The sequence below is a fragment of the Leopardus geoffroyi genome, chromosome E1 (genome assembly GCF_018350155.1).
Source record: "Leopardus geoffroyi isolate Oge1 chromosome E1, O.geoffroyi_Oge1_pat1.0, whole genome shotgun sequence".
Classification (NCBI taxonomy): Eukaryota; Metazoa; Chordata; class Mammalia; order Carnivora; family Felidae; genus Leopardus; species Leopardus geoffroyi.
This window is the reverse complement of record NC_059330.1, coordinates 60,611,737-60,633,704: the sequence shown is the minus strand read 5'-3', so window position 1 is coordinate 60,633,704 and position 21,968 is coordinate 60,611,737. Positions and strand designations below refer to the sequence as shown.

Here is a 21,968-nt window from a genome sequence, read left to right as displayed (position 1 = left end):
AATCAAAAACAATGAAGGGCGAGGACTACGACTTTCAAAGCGAGCAATGTTGGTGTTCTTTTTCTTTAATTTTTCTTCTTTTGAAAATTACATTAGTGTTTCTTGAAATTAAACGTTTTTCCCCTTAAGAAGGATTGCATAAAAGTTAAGAAAAGGTACACATGATGCTATCAGCCAGCTACTACTCCAAAATTAATTTTAAGTCCTGTGTAGTGAGAACATTTCTATAGATCTTTCGACAGAGAGGACACCTACTCAGATAACGACACTGCCAGGCTGTTGTTACCTGAGCATCCAGAAAAAACAAAAACGGCCCCCTCTTGTTCACAGCCCAAACGTTTGTGGAGCCTGTGGCCACTGCTGCACAGGGTGGGTGTGAGCCTCCCGGCAGTGGCCTCCCGCAGCAGCTCCTGGAGGCCCGAGGTCGGGGCCGTGCAGCCAGAGGTGGAGTCATAGGCCCAGAAACGCTAGGTTGCTCACCCGAGTCTCCTAGCTCCCCAGTAGCGGATCGAGACCAGAGTCCAAGCCGTCGGACTTCAGACCCTGAGCCCACGGGCCCAGACGAGTCCCGGGTGTGGGTGCCCGCAGGCCCCGGGCAGCGGGCGGCGGGGCGAAGGCGTGCAGGGGCCGTGCCGACCGTGTGGGGCAGCGACGGGCTGGCGGGTGTGCCCCGCCCGGGATGATGCCATCCTACTTCTGCTCCTCGGGGGGAGATGGCCGACAAGCCAGATCTTGCCGTTTTCCAAAAGAACTGGAAATCTTGCTTTTTACATAGAATGTTTTCGTTTTTGAAAATTGGCAACTAATTAAAAAACCAGAGTGTGGACCAAATCGCAGCTCAGTCCGCGAGCTACGCCTGCGGCGAGCCAGATCCAGCCGTGCCTGGTAGTGTGTGGTCTTGTAGCTAGGAGCCTCATTATCACGTTCACGATTTTACACGCTTGACAAAAGACGAAGAAAATGCTCCGATGACCCGGACCGGCCAGATCGGCCGGGTGGGCTCCAGAGAGAGGCCCGGCCTGTGGCCAAGGGCCGTCCCAGACTGGGGCGTCAGGTGACTGCTGGTATAACTGGGGTTCCCTTTACTCGAGGGTCGCGGTACGTTCCCGCGTGACCATACTGCAGGGCAAACGCAGCAGGCCCTCCTGGCCTTGTCCACCTGTCCGTCCCGTGGTGTGTCGCCTGCCTCTGGCTAGGGCTGAGTGGGCCCCTGGGTGCCATCTCATCTGTCCCCTTGTGTTCTTGAGCAGAGACCACTCCACGCCTTCCCTGGAGGGATGACAGTGTGCTTTGGACCTTCCTCTGAAATCGGATTGATTTGGCCGTGGCTCTGAGGACATGAAAACGTACTGTAGGCACGGGACCTTAGAGTTACCTTGTCCACACACCATCAAGACCAGCAATACTGCCATCTGACCTCCCCACAGTCGTGTTTGCATTTCCGGTTGAGCGCAGGAGGGCAGGCTGATGGCCCAGCACTGTTTTTGAGTGATAGCCACCTTGTGATAAGTAAGAAAAGCTTAAAATCACATAGAATAGGTGACCTCAGAGAACAGCTTGTGGTCCCATTGTAAACACACCTGGAACATTACATTCTGTTCTTTGGCACACTAACCAGAGAACGCTCCTCGGGTCTGAGAACCTTTCTGGAATGTGAGCGGCAGTGAGGTGGGCAGCCGCGGCAGAGCCTTGTGAGACCTCGCTCAGAGACCAGCAGCCCGAGCCACGGGGAAGGAAGCCAGCTAGGGCCGGGGAGGGCTTGTCCTCTGCACCAGAAAGATGTCCTGATGCAATCGCCAGTCAGGGCTCGTTGGCTGGGCTCCAGGAACACAAGCTGGAAACAGGGCGAGTTGCTTCCCACTGGAGGGCCTGGCACGCACGCCCACCGACCACTGCCGCAGAGACCTCGTGAGGCAGATCGGGTTGGGAGCTGTCCACGAGAGCGGGGAGACTTATTCAGCACTGTGACTGTGACGGTCCCAGGACCCCAGGGGGTGGCAGGTCCTGCCCTCACTGCCCAGCAACCTTTATCTCTTTGGCTCTGCCTGTCACTGCTGTCAGGACAGGAGTGGATGTGAGCGCCCGCACACCAGTGAAATCGCCACAGGTTGGCGTCTGCCGCCCCTCAGCACCATTGTGATCACGGCTGAAGAAGGTCCCAGAAGCAGCGTTCTGGTCAAAGGAGGGAGCAGTGCTGTGTCCTGAACGGTTGAGCCACGCCAGCTGCCTGCCCACGCCAATTATTATAACCTGAGGCTTTTTTTTTTTAATTGTTTTTTAATGTTTATTTATTTTTGAGACAGAGAGAGAGACACAGCATGAGCAGGGAAGGGGCAGAGAGAGAGGGAGACACAGAACGTGAAGCAGGCTCCAGGCTCTGAGCTGTCAGCACAGAGCCCGACGCGGGGCTCGAACTCACGAACTGTGAGGTCATGACCTGAGCCGAAGTCGGCCACTTAACCGACTGCGCCACCCAGGCGCCCCTAACCTGAGGCTTTTTAAGAAGTGCAGAGTATCCTCTAAACTTCTTGAGAAGCGTCGTCAAGTAGATCTTTGTTGGCTCTTCTCTTGACCGTACTGTGGTGAAACATTTACTACCACTTGGGAAACGACTGGTATTGAAATAACTTTTACAACAAAGTAAATACTTTAAGAAACAGTGAAATCGGCTTATTCTTCCGCGGTATGTATTCTGGGGCCACAGCACGGCTAGCCCTCACGTCTTCAGGCTAGGCTGTTATAAGGACTAGACTTTAACACCCCTCCGTAAACAACGAGAAAGTTGGGCAAAACATATGAAACGACTGTTTTCGGACATTGGCCAACAGCACAGGACTGTGGTCCGTAAAAGAAGGAAGACCAATGAGGCAAGTTCCAGGACCCCCTGGCTTTCTGTCTGAAGGCAGTTTCTGGGCTGCAGTCATAGGGAGGAGGGTGCCAAATAGAACTCAGAAGCCGTGCTGAGTTGGGGAAATGGGAATTGGAGTTTGGGAAGGCAGAAGGGGCTGGCAGTTGCAGGACAGAGTCCAGAAAGGAGGGTATATACAGAAGAGAACTCCGGAAACCTGCATAGACATTCTCTTGAGTCCTCCCTGCGTGTTAGCCCCGGATGTATAGAAGAAAGCTCCGCAGTTCCAGGCAAAGGAAAGACAAACGACTTGTAAGCTGAACCATTTCCAGAGCTCTCACAGGGCAGGGAGGTATTCAGTCAGAGTGCTGAGTCCCCATCAGCACCTTCATTCAGTGGAGACGTAGAGAAGTCACACGTCCGTAGTAGGGTGGGTATCTCTGGAATGAAGGCCCGTGTAGACTTAGCCTAGACGAGCTTCAAAACAGTCTTTGAAATGACCAACCAAGGAACCTAACTGCCTATCAAAACAAAACCCAGCATTCTAGAACAAAAATAGTTTTCAAGAAAATATTATATTACAGTGCCTAACACCTAATCAAAAATTATAAGACACATGGGGCGCCTGGGTGGCGCAGTCGGTTAAGCGTCCGACTTCAGCCAGGTCACGATCTCGCGGTCCGTGAGTTCGAGCCCCGCGTCGGGCTCTGGGCTGATGGCTCAGAGCCTGGAGCCTGCTTCCGATTCTGTGTCTCCCTCTCTCTCTGCCCCTCCCCCGTTCATGCTCTGTCTCTCTCTGTCCCAAAAATAAATAAACGTTGAAAAAAAAATTAAAGAAAAAAATTATAAGACACATGAAGAAACAGGGAAATGTGATCCACTTGCAAGAGGAAAACCAGTCAGTAGAGGCCCAGAAATTACAGAAATGAGGGAACAAGCAAAGACGTTTAAAGAACCGCAATGACTGTATCTAAGTATTTTTCAAAAAGCATGTACATAATAAGATTGGAAACAGGAGAGGCACCAAACAAAACTTGTAGAGATGAAAACTCTGATATTTGGTAAAGAAAGCTCATTGGATGGAATTAACCCAAGAATAAAGATGGTCGAAGGAAGAACAGAGAACTTGAAGGAATAGGAATAGAATCTGTCCTAAATGATGCACAAAGAGAGAAACGGGGGAAGAGAGAACAGCCTTGTCCCCATGACGGACAGTGTCCATCAGTCTAACAGAAGGGGGAGGGATAGGGGGAGAAAAAGTATTTCAAGATACAATGACCAGATTTTCCCCTAAATTTGATGCAAACTCTTAACTCACAGACCCAGGACGTGCAGCTTCCCCAGGCAGCTGGCTAAACACACACGTGAGCTTGTCACCCAGGGAGCATCGTAATCAAGCTTCTGAGAGTCAGTGATAAAGAGAATCTTAAAAGGAGTCAAAGGAAGAATAAAGGACACGTCACATAGAGATGAACAAAGATGGAATGAAGACTTTTCTTCAGAAACTGTGCAAGCCAGAAGACAAAGTCTCATCAGGTTTAAAGTGCCGAAAGAAAGGAAAAGCTGTCGAGGTAGAATTCTATAGCTAGCAAAAATAGCCTCCAAAAATTAAGGCAGAATAAGAGCTTTCACAGACCAACAAATCTGATAGAACTTACCGCCAACTGACCTGTACTACGTGGACTGTTAGCGGACACTCTTCAGGCTGAAGGAAAAAGGGACCAGATGGAAACCCGGGCCAACAGAGAGGAACGCGGAGAGGCCTGCATTTTTCTTTAAACACCAATCGTTTAAAATACACCTATTCACAATGTGTTATGGGGCTTGTGATGTACGTACAGAAGCAAAATGTATGACAGACGGCACACGTGGGAAGGGGAGGAGGAGGTGTGCCCTCGGGAGGCTCTCACGCATGACATTGTGCAGCGTTGTGTCACAGCAGAACGAGAGAAGTTACAAACGCACATTGGAAACCACAGGACAGCCATTCTAAGACGAGAGAAAACAACAGCAACAAAGAAGTATAGCCCAGTAGGACGGTGGTGCAGACAAAATGGAATAAAAAACATCAATCCCAGGGCGCCTGGATGGCCCAGTCGGTTAAGTGTCTGACTCTCAGTTTCGGCTCAGGTCGTGATCTCATCGTTCATGAGATCGAGCCCTGCGCCAGGCTCCACGGTGATAGTGTGGAGCCTGCTTGGGATTCTCTCTAAACGAACGAACGAACGAACGAACGAATGAATGAATGAATGAATCTTAAAAAAAAATCAGCCCAAATGTAGCCAAAAAAAGGAGGAAAAAGGGAACAAAGGACAGATGGACAGATAAGATAAGTAGAAAACAATTTAGCAAGAAGGTACGTTTATTTTATTATTATTTTTTTAATCTTTATTTATTTTTGAGAAAGAGAGGTAGTGTGAGCTGGGGAGGAGCAGAGAGAGAGGGAGACAGAGAATCCGAAGTAGGCTCCAGGCTGCGGGCTGGCAGCACAGAGCCTGATACGGGGCTTGAACCCACGAACTGTGAGATCATGACCTGAGCCAAAGTCGGATGCTCAACCGGCTGAGCCACCCAGGCGCCCCAAGAAGGTACATTTAAAACCAATCATGTTGAGGGGCACCTGGGTAGCTCAGTTAGTTAAGCGTGTGACTCTTGATTTTGGCTCAGGTCATGATCTCACGGGTTCATGAGATCAAGCCCCACATCAGACTCCACACTGAGCATGGAGACTGCTTGGGATTCTCTGTCTTCTCTCTCTGCCCCTCCCCCACTTGTACGCATGTGCACACTCCCAGGATAAATTTTAAAAAAAAACAAACCCACTTTAATTGTAGACACAGATTAAGAAGGCTGGATGGCTATTTCACATCAGGCAAAGTAGACTTCCCAGTAAGGAATATTAACCTGAGGTAAAAAGGGACATTTCATGATGATACAGAAGTCAACTCATCAGGAAGGCATAACAATCCTAAATGTGTGTGCTCCTAATAAGAGAGCTGTAAAGCACATGCAATTTAAAAACACAGAAATGAAAGGAAATCCAGTAAAACCTTGGATCACAAGTAACTTGTTCTGCGAGGGTTCCGCAAGACGAGCAAACATTTCTAATAAATTTCAACTCGATAAACCAGTGAGGTCTTACAATACGAGTCATACGTGACACCGAACGTCACCTGATCACAGCTGAACCATTGGTCCCTCTCCCCCTCCCTCTCCCTCTCCCTGTCTCGCTGCGGGACTGTGGGTGATCATTTCCCATGCTCAGATGCTGGGTCTCAGACCACGGTATTTGGCTGAAATCAGTGATTTTTCAGAACGTTGGAAGGTGCCCACAACTGGCACTAGTGTATTTTTGTCACTTCAAAGCACCTGTGGACAGTCCTTTGCATTTCCGGACAAGAGTGAGCTTAGGAATGCTTTGCTTCATTCTAGGTCAGGCCTGCCTGCAGATAGAGACCCTTTCCTCTGCTGCCTCATTGCCAGTTACATTAAATACAGAATATGACAAGAGGTTATTAATACTGTACTGAGTCAACATCCGTGTAAGTGTATACAACGGCCCCCGTGCAGGAAAAGGTTAAACAGAAAGGGGGTAAGAAGAAGGAGATGCTTACAGGGGAAGTTTAGAAGAAAATCATCGAGAAGTACGAACGAGATGCGTGAGTGGCCAAAACGGCAAGATTTTATAAGAAGTCTACGTCTGCCTCTTGTCCTCATAGAAGGAGGAAAGGGCAGAGGAATCCCTCACTTCAAATGAGGTTAGGGAGATGTGTAAAACGTGGGAAACAGTGCAAAATCTTATAGAAAAGCACCACCTGAATAAGGCTGTAACAGTGCGAGCAATGAGGGTTTAACAACAATGCAATGTCACATTTCCGTGAAAGCCTCGAAAGGGGGCAAAAGCAAATGTCATTGGATAGGTTTCTAGTCAAAACTGCACGAAAAGAAAGAGCCAATAGATAGCAGTGATTCCATTAGCGATAGTGAAAGTCGTCCTACACAATAACCCTCCTCTCGTCTCCCTCACACCAGCCACTAAGTTTTTCAAAGTTAAGTGCAGGTTAGTTTGTTGATTTTTTCTTTATATTTTGTAGTTTCTTTATTATTTTGTATTATATTACAGTATTGTAATCATTTTTATGTGAATATTTTGGGGTTGTGGAATGAATCATCTGAGCTTCCATTATTTCTTATGGGGAAATTCGCTTTGATATACAAGTGCTTTGGATTACAAGCATGTTTCCAGAACGAATTATGCTCGCAAACCAAGGTTTTACTGTATAGAGAAGTCCATAATTATACCTGGAGACTTTAGGACTTCTCTATCAGTAATCAACAGAACGAGTAGACAGAAAAATCAGTGAGGATATAGAGGATTTCAGCATTGTCAACCAGCCTGACCTAAATGACAGGTGTGGACCCCTCTAAAAACAACAGCAGAATACAGATTCTTTTCGGGTGCATGTGGAACATTCGACAGAATAGACCATATATATTGAGCCATAAAACTAGTCTCAGTAAATTTAAAAAGATTGAAATCATACAGACTGTATTTACTGGCCACAAAACTATTAAATTGGAAATCAAGAACAGAGCAGAAAAATGTCCCAAAAATTTGAAAGTTAACAGAACGCTTCTATTAATTTTTTTTTAACATTCATTCATTTTTGAGAGACAGAGTGTGAGCAGGAGAGGGGCAGACAGAGAGAGAGAGGGAGACACAGAATCCGAAGCAGGTTCTAGGCTCTGAGCCGTCAGCACAGAACCCAATGTGGGGCACAAACCCACAAATCGTGAGGTCATGACCTGATCTGAAGTGGGACGCTTAGCCGACTGAGCCACCCAGGCGCCCCTAAACAGAACGCTTCTAAGTAACTCATGGGTCAAAGAAGAAATCACAGTTAGTAGTTAGAAACTTAAGCCTTTAAATGCTTCTTTGAGAGGACACGGGTCTAAAGTCAGTAATCTACACCTCCACCATAAAAAGCTAGAAAAATAAGAACAGATTACATCCAAAGTTTATGGAAGGAAAGAATATGGATAAAAGTGGGGAACAGTGAAATAGAGAGGAGAAGAATGATGCAGGAAATCAGACCAAATCTGATTCTTTGAAAAATATCAACAAAACTGACAAACGCGCAGTGCTGTTGACTCAGATAAAACGGTGGCTCTACAAATTGTGTCGTGAGTGAAAGGGGGGATGTCACTGTAGGTCCTGTAGATATTAAGGAGACAACACTGCAAGAACAGCCACGTGCCGGTAGTTTGACAAGTTGACCTACATAAAATTGGCAGAGTCTTCGAAAGACCGAAGTGGCTGAAACTGACTCAAGAAGAACTAGACAGGTGAGCAGGCCAGAAGGGGAGGAAGCCGGCAGATGCAGGCTGGAGAAGAACTCCCTTGGTCTGACAAGGGGCTCATAGAGAAAGCCCGCAGCTGGCGTATCACCGAGGGCAAAGGCAATGCCAGCGCTGACCACTTCCACCCCCCACGGCACTGCCGGCCCCAACTTTGGCATAAAGCAGAACAAGAGTGGGGGGGGGCGGGGGCAGACACGCAGAGTGCCAAAGAAGTAAGGCTGTGTTTATTCACATACTCTGTGATCAGTACATAGAAAATCCTAAGGAGCCTTAAAAAAAAAACAAAAAACAAAAAACCCTATGAGAACGAAGAAGCGACTTTAGTGAAGGCCCAGAATACGAGGTCAAGGTGCCACATCGGTTATCTTTCTGTACATAGCAATGAGAATTGGAAGGCAATAAGAATGCCACTTACAGTAGCATCCAAAACTATGGAGTCCTTAGGGATATACTAAACGAAGTATCTGTGCACCAAAGAAGACCATTGCAGAGAAAATTAGGACCTAAATAATGGAGAGACATACCATCGTCATGGACTGGAGGACTCGGTGTGAAGATGTCATTTCTTCCAAAATGTGTCTATACACTTACCACAAGCCCAGTCAAAACACCAGCAGGCTTTTTAAAATCGAGATCAAAAAATAAAACTTACCCAGAAATGCAAAGGATGTAGAAGAGCCAAAGCAGTCTCGACAAAGAATGAGGTTGAAGGATTTTACCTAATTGTGAGACTCAGGGTAAAGGCACAGTGATCGTGACAGCATGGTTTTGGCAAAGTGTACACATGTCCAGGGAGGAGTGGGTAGACACACACACACGCTAACTGATTTTTTGGTTAATGCAAAGATTCTACGGTAATTTAAGGAGAAAGGGTAGTTGCTTCAATAAATTGTGCTGGAAGACCTACACATGCACATGGCGGGGGGGGGAATGAACCCCGACCCTTCCCTTATACCAAATACAGAAACGAAGCCTGCGGGGCCCATTCGGTTGAGCGTCCAACTCTTGATCTCAGCTCAGGTCTTGACTCGGGGTCCTGTGAGTTCAAGTCCCACGTTGGGCTCCGCCCTGGGCGTGAAGCCTGCTTTAAAAAAAAAAAAAAAAAAAAAGCCAAAATCTATTATAAGCCTAAACATAATAGCTAAAACTATAAAACTTCTAGAAAAAAAAGCACAGTAGAGAATCTTTGTGACTGTGGATAGGCAGAGAGAGATCCCTTGGGGTACAAAAAGTCCGAACCATAAATGAAAACACCGATAGGCGGGACTCCCATCAACAGTGCAGAGTTCCGCTTGTCCAGTGGCGCCGTGCGGACGGTGGGAAAACAAGGTTCAGGCTGGGAGAGACGCCGTGTGCGTCAAGGATGTGTATCCAGAACATACAAAGTCGATAAGAAACAAATACAATAAAATACAGCGAAACTCCTTGAAAAGACAATTTTTGAAAGATTTTTTTGTGTTTTTGGTTTTTGGAGGGTTTTTGTTGAAATTTTAGTTAACATACAGTGCAGTATTGGTTTCAGGAATAGAATTCAGGGATTCGTCACAAAAGAACATAATTAGGTGGCCAATAAGCCCACAAAAGATGCTTCACATTATTGGTTATCAGGGAAATGCACATTGAAACCACAACGATGTGCCCCTGCACGTTGGCTCGAATGACCACAAGAATTTCAAGGCCTGATAATATCGAGTGGTAGAGGGATGTGGAGCAGTGGGAACCCAAACACACACTGTGGCAGCACGCAATATGGTGCCACTACTCTGGTAAGCGGTTTGCCAGCTTCTTAAAAAGTTACACGTACGCTCACTGCACGACGCAGCCGCTCCGTTCTGAGGTAACCGTGCAGAAGAAATAGAAATATCCAAGCTCCGGGACACCTGGGTGGCTCAGTCGGTCGAGCATCTGACTCTTGGTTTTGGCTTGGGTCATGATCTCACGGTTCGTGGGTTCGAGCCCCACATCGGGCTCTGCGCTGACAATGCGGAGCCTGCTTGGGATTCTCTCTCCCTCTCTCTCTGCCCTTCCCCTGCCCACGCTCTGTCTCTCAAATAGAAAAAAAAAGAACTATCCATGCACCCGGAGACTTTAGCATCAGTGTTCACAACACCTTCGTTCATGACCTGCCCACATAGGGGGCGACACAAGTACCCACCCCCAGATGGATGGGATACCCAAGGGTGCCACCGTGTAATGGAACGCTGCTCCACAAGTAAAAGAGCTAGCATACCCAAGACAGCATGAATGAATCCCAAGAAACATTTCTTTGGTCTCCGGAAGAACCAGACTTTAAAAAGCACCTAGTGTATTCTAGAAGGCCGGTCTGGACCAGTAGCGACAAAAGGCCGGTCAGTGCTTGGTTGGGGCTGCAGGGTGATGAAAACGTTCCGTACATAAACGCCGTTGAAATGTACACTTAAAAATGGGCGCATCAAAAAAAATTTTTTAGAGCTTGAGTCTGGGAGAGGGGCAGAGAAGGAGACAGAGACAGACCCAAGCAAGCTCCACGCTCCACACAGGGTGTGACATGGGGCTCAATCCCGTGACCCTGGGATTAAGACCTGAGCCGAAATCAAGAGTCAGATGCTCAACTGACCGAAGCACCCAGGTGCCCCAGATGGGCGCATTTTGTTGCCTGTAAGTTGTAACTCAGTAGGAACTTTTTAATTGTTTCCTTTAATGTTTGCTTTTGAGAGAGAACATGCGTGTGCGCGTGCAAGTGGGGGAGGGGCAGAGAGAGGGGGACACACCTCCCAAGCAGGCTCTGCTCGACAGCGGCGAGCCCGATGTGGGGCTCGAACTCACAGATCGTGACCTGAGCCGAAGTCAGACATTCAGCCGACCGAGCCAGGCGCCCCGAAACTGTTTTTAAAATAAGGAGCAGCTGCGGTCAGCGTCACCCACACATCAGGGAGCAGCTGTGGTCCAGTGAAGTTTCCCGGCGAACGTCGCCGTTCAGTCTCTCCTGCCCCACGGCCACGCATTTGTTCTCCGTTCCTAGCATAGGGCAGCCGAGCGCGTCACAGCAGAACGGGCTCCCCCACGGTGACACCACCATCCGCTGGTTGCGGAACCCTTATCAATTTGCCCAGCTCTCCTAATTACTCTGCACGGTGGAAGCTAGGAGCTCCCCGGGGAAGGCCATTACCGCAGGCAGGGCCCTCCCAGCGGCCCCGGGCTGCTCAGGCCTCAGGAGTCCCTGGGCCGCCTCGAGGGTGAAGGAGCCTCAAGCTCCTACCCTCGTCCCGGCCCGAACTGCCGACACCTCAGGCCTGCGCACGAGATCCGGTTTGAAGAAGTACCTCGACTTAAAAAAAAACATTAAGCCCAGTTTATAGAACAAACCCGCTTTCGCTTTCTCTCTGTGGTTTTTTTTTTAATATAATTGGCAAACGATTTCCTATTAGTTTCGGGTGTAACATCGGTTTTCTGGGCTCGTAAGCGGTTTATTCCATTTCTGGAGAACACTGCACAGTTAGGTCACACCCCTGTCCCCTTGCTAAGGAAAGGCCGCCGGGAACCAGCAGCCCCTCCAGCCACAGATGTGATAAGGGACCTGGCTGCGTTCCAGGGAGAGCTCACTTACGAAACCGGAGGCAGTCTTGTTTGGAGTTTCGTTGCCGTTCCGGATACTACACTCACAAGGTGGGTGCGGCTCTCCGGAGAGGTTCCCGGGCATCTCTGCCACTCGTGAACCTGAAGGTGGTGAGGCCGGGTTCGCCACTAAATGTGACTGCTGCACTTTTAAAATGCAGCCTTTCTCAAACTAAAATTGTCCCTTATACTCCTGATTTACTAAGTGTTTTCATCACAAATAGGTGTTAAGCCTGATCAGGTTTTTTTTTTTTTTGGCATTGATCCTGGTAAACATTTTCTTTTTATTTTTTTTATTTTTTTTTAATTTTTGGGACAGAGAGAGACAGAGCATGAACGGGGGAGGGGCAGAGAGAGAGGGAGACACAGAATCGGAAACAGGCTCCAGGCTCTGAGCCATCAGCCCAGAGCCCAACGCGGGGCTCGAACTCACGGACCGCGAGATCGTGACCTGGCTGAAGTCGGACGCTTAACCGACTGCGCCACCCAGGCGCCCCAACATTTTCTTTTTCATTTAGGCAAAATATGGTGGTAGATTTTCCGAAAATAAGCCAGCCTTGCGTGACTGAGGTAAACTTTACTTGATAGCGATGTTATGTTTGAATACTTGGTTGATTTGATTTGATAATGTTTATATATAGTTTTTGTAGCTATGTTTACAAGTCAAATCGGCCCGTACGCGTCTCTTGCGTTGTCCTTGTATGGTTTGGGAATAAAACTGGCCAGGCATCTCGATGGAAACATACTGTCCCTTGAAAATTTGGTTTCTGTGAAAATTCAGTAGAACCCCCTGTGAAGCCATCTGAGCCTGGGGCCTTTGGGAAGAGAATTACTCAACAGTTCAATTTCCTTAATAGTTCCTGGATATTTCAAATGCTGTCTTTTGGTTGTGATTTTGGAGTTTTCTGTTGTTTCCAGGTTTTATCAGTGTATTAGTGGGTAGCTGTTGTTAACACTCACTTGTGCCCAGTTATCCCCTGCTGTGTTTATTTGCTCCCCCTTGTTTGCATCAGTCTTGGCAGAAGTTCTCGTCACCACAGGCCACAGTGTGGGCTCCGTTGATGTTCTGTATGCGGTTTTCCTCGGGGCTTCTATTTTACTGAAGTCCTCCTCTAACTTCACAATTTTACGTCTTGTTTCCCTCAGTTTGTTGTGTTGCTTTCTCTCCGGCTTCTTCTGCTGGAGGTGTAGCTCACCTCCTTGCGGGTGAGCTGCTGTGGTCCCCAAGAAGTGGGTCTCAGCTGCGTCCTGCAAATTCTGGGACTCAGTTCTGAATAGTTCGTAATTCATTTTATGGATTCCTTTCTAACGCAAGGATGAATCCGTAATGTGGTGTCAGTTTCACATCTGAAGGGACCCTGGAGGGTTTGGTATTGGTGTCTAATTTTATTGCATTATGTCTGGAAGGAATTGAGACTTGCTCTATGGCAAGTCTGAGATGTGGTCCGATTCTGCCTATGGTCCATTTGCTGAAGAAGAAATTCTATTCTCTGCCTACCAGTTTAATTTTTTTTTTTTTTTCCAACGTTTTTATTTATTTTTGGGACAGAGAGAGAGACAGAGCATGAACGGGGGAGGGTCAGAGAGAGGGAGACACAGAACCGGAAACAGACTCCAGGCTCCGAGCCACCAGCCCAGAGCCCGACGCGGGGCTCGAACTCACGGACCGCGAGATCGTGACCTGGCTGAAGTCGGACGCTTAGCCAACTGCGCCACCCAGGCGCCCCTCTGCCTACCAGTTTAGATGTCTGTGTGTCTGATAACGCAGGCAAATCAATTCGATTAAGTCTTTGCCACCTCTGCGTGGGTTTGCCTGTCTGTGAGCGGTAGGGACAAGTTACAGTCTCCATGTGCCTGTGCTGAATTATCTATTTTTCCCTTGTAGCTCTGTCAGTTGTTTTCAGATTTACAGAGTCCTTATTCCCCGGTGATGACACTTGTTGTATCATTGTGTTTTATTTTTTTAGTTTTAAATTTTATGTGTCGTATTTTTTTTTTTTTAACATTTATTTACTTTTGAGACAGAGAGAGACAGAGCATGAACAAGGGAGGGTCAGAGAGAGAGGGAGACACACACTCTGAAACAGGCTCCAGGCTCTGAGCTGTCAGCCCAGAGCCCGACACGGGGCTCGAACTCACGGACCGCGAGATAGTGAACTGAGCCGAAGTCGGATGCTTAACCGACCGCGCCACCCAGGCGCCCCTCGTGTGTCTTATTTTAAATGGGTCCTCCACACAACATCTCATGGGACCTTGGGTTTTTTTTTTTAAATTAGTCTGAGAGTTTTTTATCTTCATCAGCAAGTTTAACTTATTTGTATTTATTAAATTCTTACCTCTGGGATTTAATTTTTCTGCTCTACTTTCTTTCTTTGTTTCCTTCTTCCACATTCCTGTTTTTCATGGGAAAAGTCCAGCTGGCTTCTGCTGTGTTACAGGTTTCGTGTTCTGACTTTGTCTTAGCGTCACTGATTCCCGACCACGTTCGTGCAGCCCTGCCGGGTTCCGAGACACCCCCCCCCCCCCCCGCCCCGGCTGGAACCCTCACGTTGGGTCGCTGGTGTCGTGCTCTGGGTTCTGATTTCCCTGTTGCTCAGGCCCGTTGTAGCTTCTTCTGGATCTGTTTCTCTCCTTATGTCAGCACTTCTCCCGAGAGGGTTTTCGGTGTAGATCCTTCTATAAAACCGGGTTTGTTTCCCCCTTGCTTAACAAACCCTTGTGTCTGAGTCCCTGCAGGTGTTTAGAGGTCCGTGTCCGAGAACTCGGCACAAGGACGCGGAGGCCTCGTGTAAGTTCTGCCTCCTCCAGAGTCTGTCCTCCGCCGTCCCGCTCCAGGAGGACACCCTCCGGCCCTGCGGTGGGTGCGGGAACAGCGTGACTGTGACTGGGAGGGAGGGGCTTGTTCCTGTGCCTCGGGAAGGACAGTGACAGGTATTTCCGGGGCGTCTTCGGCTCCTGTGACCAGGTTTCCGGCGCGTGGGCGGCTCCACCACACGTGCTCTCTGCACCACCGCACGCGCTCCTCACTTGTGTTTCAGTTTGCCGGAGTCACCGCAGTCCCGACGATGCCGCGTCACACACGGGCCCGCGGGATGCCTTTGTTTCAGGCCGTCGATGGAACCGCTACGGATGTGTGGCTTTTGTCGCTCACTCTGTGACCTGGTCCCCACGGGGATGAGGGAACCCTGTGGACGAGTGGGAAGCCCAGCTGTCCGCAGAAGGGGGCACGGCTCGGGGGTTCACACCCCACCGGGCGCTGTCCTGTCTGCGGCATTTACGGTTCACTGACCCGGGAGCTAACGCGGGCCGGCAGCCTTGGCCATTTGCCCGCAACGTGCCGGACAAAGGAGCTAACCTGGCCGAGAGGCTAACCTCTGGCCGCTGACTCACACGATGGTGGTGGCTCACTGCTCTGGTCTGTGTGCCCCTAAACCAGTATGCGCAGAAGCCGGGGAGGTTGGGAACAGGTCCCCGCTCACTACGGGAGGCAGACGGGGCCTTTCCTAGGAAGGCTAGTGCATTTTCTGATACGAACTCTCACCTCTGAGAGCCAGAGTGATACTGCCTAGGCGTCCACATGGCGACCCCAGGCCCCGGAGCCAGCCCCCCTTTTCTGTAGAAGAGCCTGTTCTGGAAACGTCCGCTGGAGAGCACCCAGAGGCACGGCAGGCCGCAGAGGCCGGAATGTGGTCCCACTGGCCCCTCCCAGAGTGGTTGGGCAGGGGCCGACCCGCTACCTTCCGGCCCAGGGGGTAGGCGCTGTGCCCGGACTGATGGGAGCAGATGCTGTCCGGGAGCACGGAGTCGGGAGCCCAGGACACCTAACCTCCACCCAGATCCTGGGCTGGGCACCCCCGGCTGGGCCAGATCACCGGTCCCTGCAGCCCTGCCGTCTGCCGGCCTCCTGTGTCACGGACCAGCCCACAGGTAGCTGGCTGGAAGCTGAGCCGAGCTCGGGGCCCCAGGCTTCGTGGGCAGAGGGCCGCCCTGCCATCTGGCTTCTCCTAGGCTCACGTCTCAGGTCAGAGATGGCGGGGTGCGGCCCGAGGGTGGGGGAGGAAGCACACATTCATCAGATTTGCTTTCATTTACCAAGCACCAGCACCGCGGCGGAGGCCATGAGCCCGGTCCTGCCTCCCCAGTGAGGCTGGGGCCGCTCTTCCGTGAGGAGCCAGGCAAATGGGAACTGCCCAGACTTGGGACTGACTGCCCCAAGTTCAACCCGTGATACAGCAGTCTCCAGTTAGTTTGTCTCGGCCGCTTCCTCCAGGCAGCCTCCAGTGCAGGCCACGCTCCTCACCTGGGGGGCGGGCGCCACCCGCGTTCCCTTTGCGTTGGTCGGTGGTGGCGGGCAGGCCGGTGGCGGGCAGGCCTCCACACAGCCCCTGTGGGGGATGAGGCAGGCGTGTGCACAAAAAGCTTCGCTCAGAGCCCCGTCTGGCTGTGCGTCGGGACTCGGCACACGTGACACTTGTCCTCACGTGCTCAACCCTGCCGAAGGGAAAGGCCCCTGGGAGCCACCTCTGGCCGTTCTGCTGCCCACCGCAGCTGAAATCCAAGAGGGAGCAGCGGAGGAGGCCCGCCGGCCACCTGATGGAGCTGTTCCTGCTCTTGGCGGCTCTGTCCCTTTGCCCCTCCCCCTGGGCTACCCGAAAGCAGCCGTGGGGTCCCGAAGGCCATCATCAGACGTCCAGAGAGCAACCTGAGGGCCTGGTCCGGTGTGGGGAGGCCTGTGGCCACAGTGGCTCACAGCGCCTTGAGCACGATGGCAGCTTGTGTGCCCATGGCCGAGGGGCCGTCCTCCCAAGGGGCCTCATTTTCGTGGAAAAGGAGAGAGTTGCCTCAGCCGCTCACAGCTGCTCCCCTACCAAGAGAGGCGGAGGGCAGCTCACTGCCACGGGCCGGGGGGGGGGGGGGGGGGGGGGGGAGGGGCATGAGGACCAGCAGCCCCTAACGTGTGAGGGTCCCCGGCCACCTGGAGCAGTGAGAGGGAGAGAGAGAGAGAGGAGAGGGACAGGGACAGGGAGAGCGAGCGACAGAGGGTGAGCCTGCCTGGCTGACCACAGAGGACCTGCCATGGTCCCCGTGGACAGTGCGAATCTTACCTTGTGTACCTAGTGTTTAGGCTCAGATCTGTGGGAAGGAGGCAGATCGGAACCCGCCCCGTCCCATCTGGTCGCCCCTGGCCTTCTGCCATCCCCACCCAGCTCCTCACAGGCCTGCTGTCCGAACGCAGCCCCGGGTCCTGGGTGAGGGCAGAGACAGGCACGGCCCCGGAGTCCGGAAGCCGGGTCAGCCTTCACACACCTCCAGTGTGCTCTCTGTGCCTTCTTTCCCTTCCGGGGCCCGGAGGCTTCTTTCTGCTGTCGCCTCTGCCTTCCAGGTTGGGGGCAAGCCAGGCTTCATTTCCTGGCCACCGCTCTCTGCTCCCTCCCTGATCTCCAGTTCTCGCTGCCCTGGCCCTGCCCCCCACCCCTGCACCCACACACCTGCCACCCACCCGCCCCACCTCGGGCCTCTCTCAGCACCTCTTTCCTGTACAGCTGAGCTTCAGGCCCCGGAGAGGGCACAGAGTCCACGTGGAAGGCAGGGACTGCTCTCCAGGTCCTGCCTGCCCACCTTGGACAAGGCGGCCCTGGACAAGGCCAGAACTGGCCTCTCTTCAAGGCCTGTACTCATGGAGCATTTCCCCTAAATTCCCTTCCTTAGGGCCCCAGTGTGCTCCCAGGCCCAGGACAGGAGCCACACTGGGCCACACTGAGAGGCCCCAGTAGACAGGCCTGGGTAAGCTCAGAACTGGGGGCAGGGAGAGCCCTGAAAATGTTAGGAAGGAGCGATTAGGGGTTGGTGCTGGGTGTTAACCTCAGGAAGGAAGGGGACAGCACAGAGATGCTGGTATGTTTCACAAGGAGGTCGGTCTGTGATCAGTGCCCCCAGCCCAAGGCCAGGAGCAGCTCGAGGAAGGATCTGGGGTCTCCTGTTCACCCCCCTCCACCTGCTGAGTCCAGGAATGTGTGCCCGGAGCCTCTGCACCAAGGGCGGACAGCAGTTCCTGCAGGGTCACTCAGGTCAGGCCCAGGGCCCTGGGAAGAGGCTTGCAGCTTCCGGACACGCGGGGTCGGGAAGCCAGGCTACTCCGCATCCGCTGTTCGCTAGAGGCTTGGGTTCCATCCCAACATGCCGGGAAGCCTTGGAAGGTTTTGGGGAGCAGGACATAATCTAATTCACAACCACTAATCAAAAAGGGGGTTTGGGATGAGGGGCAAGGAGACTGAGACGGGCTGAACCCAGGGGCGCGAGGGCTCCCACGGAAGCAGGTGCGAGGTTTCTGTGGGAGCAGCGTCCATCAGCGTGTCAGGTGACGCGCGGGGGCGGGGAGGGGACGCTGAAGGCCCGGAGGGACCAGCCGAGGCTGCAGCCAGCCAAAGAGACCTCGTCCCTTGTGTCCAAGACTACGGCTGGGACTTGAGGCCTGCAGCGCCCCCAGCCCCAGGGGAGGCTCTGGAGAGCGAGGACAGCCCTGGGCCCGGCCCTTCCGGCGGTCTTCCGAGGCCCAGGTGGCATGTGCTCAGGGCAGCTCGCCCCCCTCCCCGCCCCAGGCAGCATCCCCAGGTCAGAAGGGGGCTGAGCAGTGGCCCTGAGCACCCGGGGAGCTGGGACCAGCGCCACCCGTGTACACAGAGTCCCGGGAGCCTCCGAGATGGGGACCGGTTCACAGCTGGAGGCCTCAGGCAGCTCACTGAGCCTTCCCGAGGGTGGGAGCTGGGCCAGCTGCACACAGGAGGCCAGTCCTGTGCTCAGACGCTGAAGCCTGATGAGGACCAGAGAGCAGAGAGAGAAATCCCAGGCCGGGCTCTGCAGAGTGGCTCAGGCAGGGATCAAAAGGGCAGCGTGGAGGAGGCCGCGTTTCCACAAAGCAGCCACAGGCCTGCTCGAGGGCACACCTCAGGTTAAGCAGAGAAGACATACATCATGGTCATGGGGTGTGTGCTGGGGATGAACGGGCCTGACCTGTCCGGCTTCATGCCTGAGCCCGGACTGCTCTTGCCCGGGAGGAATCTGCCGCCTCCTCAGGGAGGGCTCCGTGGGCAGTCTTCTTGGCCTTTCTCCCCAAGGCCGCACGTGGTGCCAACACTGTTGCGGGGGGAGCCCCCCAGGGTTGTGACCCTGTCCCTCCCCACTGACTGCTGCCTTCCAGAAGGAAACCCAGCGGATCGCGGGATGGAGAGGGGGCAGGGTGGCAGGATGGGGCTGCCTGGAAGTCCGAGCCTGCGGGTTTGCTTGTAGGATGCAGGCCGGGAGAGCATGTGCACAGGAGGAACAGGTCCGGAGTTGGACAACCAAAGACACAGGCCCTTCCTTCATGAGGGAGAAGCAGCCATGGCCTTGGGAAGCAGAGAGGGGCACGGGAGCGTCCAGGGACCAAGCGCACCACTGCCCCACCCCAGGACCCTGGTGATCGCAGGCCAGGCACTAGGAGAGCAGGGCCTGGCCCCAGGATTCGGTCCCAGGGCGTAGGAGGGAGACCTAAGGGTGTGTGACCCTGGGGAGGCTTCAGGGAAAGGAGCCAGGTGGCTGGAGATGACAGAAAGGGCTCCGGGTGAGGGCCAGGGACCCGAACTGCAGCTCACAGCACTCGGGACACGATCGGGAGGTGCGGTGGACATCACCGGCTGCAGGCCGGCCCTCTTCTGTCCCATCCGCCCATCCTCAGGTCTCACCCAGGTGGGTCCCCACCGTCCAGCATTCCCCGCTCATGCTGTGCGCAGTCCTGTGGTGGCTGGGCCCAGGGTGACGGGCTCAGCCACCCTGGGCAGATGGCACATGTGTCCCCCATGTGTCTCACGCGTGAGATGCTGCTGCCAAGACCCTGCCTTTCCCCATCTGTACACTCTGGGGTGGTGGTCCCGTCCAGCGTGGACCCTCCTGGGGCTCCGGAGGTCCTGGCCCTCCTGCTGGGCCAGCTCACGAGAGGGAGCCACTCTAGCTTGTCTCTTATAACTGCTTCTTAATAACAACTTTTTTTTTTTTTTTTTTTTTTGCGCAAAAGAAATACATCTGTAGTTCTAAAATGTTGGCAGATGAGAAAAGCTTGAAAGACAAAAGTCTTCTACCCCGCCCTAGTGCAGATGCGCTGTTGTGGGTGCTTTGGAAGGGTGGCCCCGGAGTGTCAGCCCATGCCTGTGATGCGTGGTCCAGCTCCCAGGTCCTTGGCCTGTGCCTGGCCGTGTGCGTTGGGGCTGCTGGGTGGCTGGAGGTGCCTGGCAAGCATGGCCAGCATGCAGAGGGCAGCTGGCAGCCAGGCAAGTGCCTGAGACTGGCCACGAGTCAACCATTAACCTCGGCACCCCCCTGGGACCCATTACAAAATGGTCACGGCAGGGGATGACGTTTTCAGGGCCACATGTCCAGAGTGCCCAGTGGAGGGGCAGGCCCGGGCCCTGCGGTGCAGCTGGAGAGCACGTGCCCACAGAGACCTCGTGTCCCAGGACCCCAGGGGGGCACAGTTGCTGCCGTTGAACGGCTTCCCTGGAAGGACCTCTGGGCTGACGGGCTCTGGCGACCGTGCCCAGTGTGGGGGTGTGGGTCCCACCGGCAAGAAACACAGCGGCTCGTACTCGGGGAGCCCAGCTTCCTGAGCAGCCGGCTGCCTGCCCCTTCCTGCCCTTTGTGGTGTGACATGCTTTTCTCTTGCTGTTCTTCTGGTAGAGCTCACAGCACCTCCAGCAGCCGACAGCCTCAGACACCCTGACGGGAGCCCCGTGGGCACACAGGCTGCCCTTGCCATCGAAGGGGTGAAGACAGAAGCCCAGGCCAAGGCCAGGCCTGCCAGAACTGCCAGGGCTCACCCCTGCAAAACTAAATGCTGCCAGAGGCCCCCCAAGATCCGTAACTACAACTTAAAGGACTGAGTTCCCCTGTCGGAGCTTGGGTCCCCAAGCTTTGATCGCGCGGCAGGGGTGCGTGTGCGCAAGCACCCGTGTGTGCACGAGCGCGGGGTGCAGGCAGAGAGCTTCGGAGCAGGCTCCCCAGAGCCACCGAGGTGCCCCACTGACCAGCCTGGAGCCATTAAAGCCCGTTCCTCCCGTGCTCTCTCTGGGCCGTGGAGCCGTCTGCTTGTCCCCCTTGGGAAAGGGCATCAGCGCGTGAGTGCCACGTGAGAGGAGTCCAGGCCGGCCTCCACGGCGGGGGCGGGGGGGGCGGTCACAGGCACCACGGCCCCCCCAGAACCCGCTGAGGGTGGTGGGGGACACGGGGAGCAGAATGCCCGCACACGGAGCATCCCCAGAGTGCTGTGCGTGTGAGGGGCCCTCCTGGGAGAAGTGAAAGCTGGGGGTCAGGGTGAGCCCCCGTGGCCAGTCCGGGTCCCCGAGCTCTGGCCTGCGTGCCGGGGCGCTCACGTCAGGGAGCTGCTGTGGTGGACGCGGCCCTTCCGGTCCTCAGCCGGCCCCGTGAGGCCAACACGGCGGCGGGTCACTCCGGCGCCTCCCACGTCCACCCCGCAGTGAGGCATTCCTGATGCCCAGATGCCTGGAGCCGGGCGCCCGATCCCCTGGGCTCCAAGCACCGCAAGACCACGGCCACACCTCGGCGCCCGAGAAACGCCCCACGTCGTAAGCGCGCACCCCTCACACCCGCGGGCGCATTCTGCAGTGAACTCAGCAGTTGGGACCACGGTCCCTGGTCTCGGGGGTCAGCGTGGGGGAGGCCAGGGCATGTGCTGCCCCCTTCATCCAGAGCCCTCAGCCTTTTTGTCCCCTGGCGTCCACACCTGGTTGGCACAGCCAGAGCACTCCTTGCCTGCAGCCGTGCTCGGAAACGGAGACAGCCTGTCCCCAACCCCGGGCAGAGTGTGGTTGTGCCCTCAGGTGGCCTGGGCGCTCTGCACTGAGGCTTTCCCTTTTGGGGCTGCCGGCTGTCACTGAACCGGGAGGACAGGAGAGGGCTGCCGGGCTGCCGTGCGACCTGTATGCATCACGTGGCCTTTGTGGCTTCAGTTTGCCCTCGAGTAAAATGTGAACGGCGTCATCTGCCTGCCTGGCTCACAGGTGTGGGGGGGTGTGCAGACGCACGTCACAAGGTAAGGCCGCGAACGGTGGTGGTGGTGTTTGTCCGACACAGCTGCCTGGTGCAAGACCAAGGGGTCACAGGCCAGGTCCCAGTG

At 53.7% G+C, this 21,968-nt stretch overlaps 1 protein-coding gene across 5 annotated transcripts in view; it reads left to right on the top strand.

Annotated features, from left to right (window-relative positions):
* Positions 1-20,893, top strand: part of CCDC57 (coiled-coil domain containing 57) — a 104,312-nt gene extending 83,419 nt beyond the window's left edge. For all 5 annotated transcript variants that reach the window (XM_045489951.1, XM_045489950.1, XM_045489952.1 and 2 more), the window contains one exon: positions 20,513-20,893. In XM_045489951.1, the coding sequence (XP_045345907.1) occupies positions 20,513-20,715 (203 nt within the window). In that variant the 3' untranslated portion in view covers positions 20,716-20,893. The remainder of the gene's footprint in view (positions 1-20,512) is intronic.
* Positions 20,894-21,968: the final 1,075 nt, after the last annotated feature.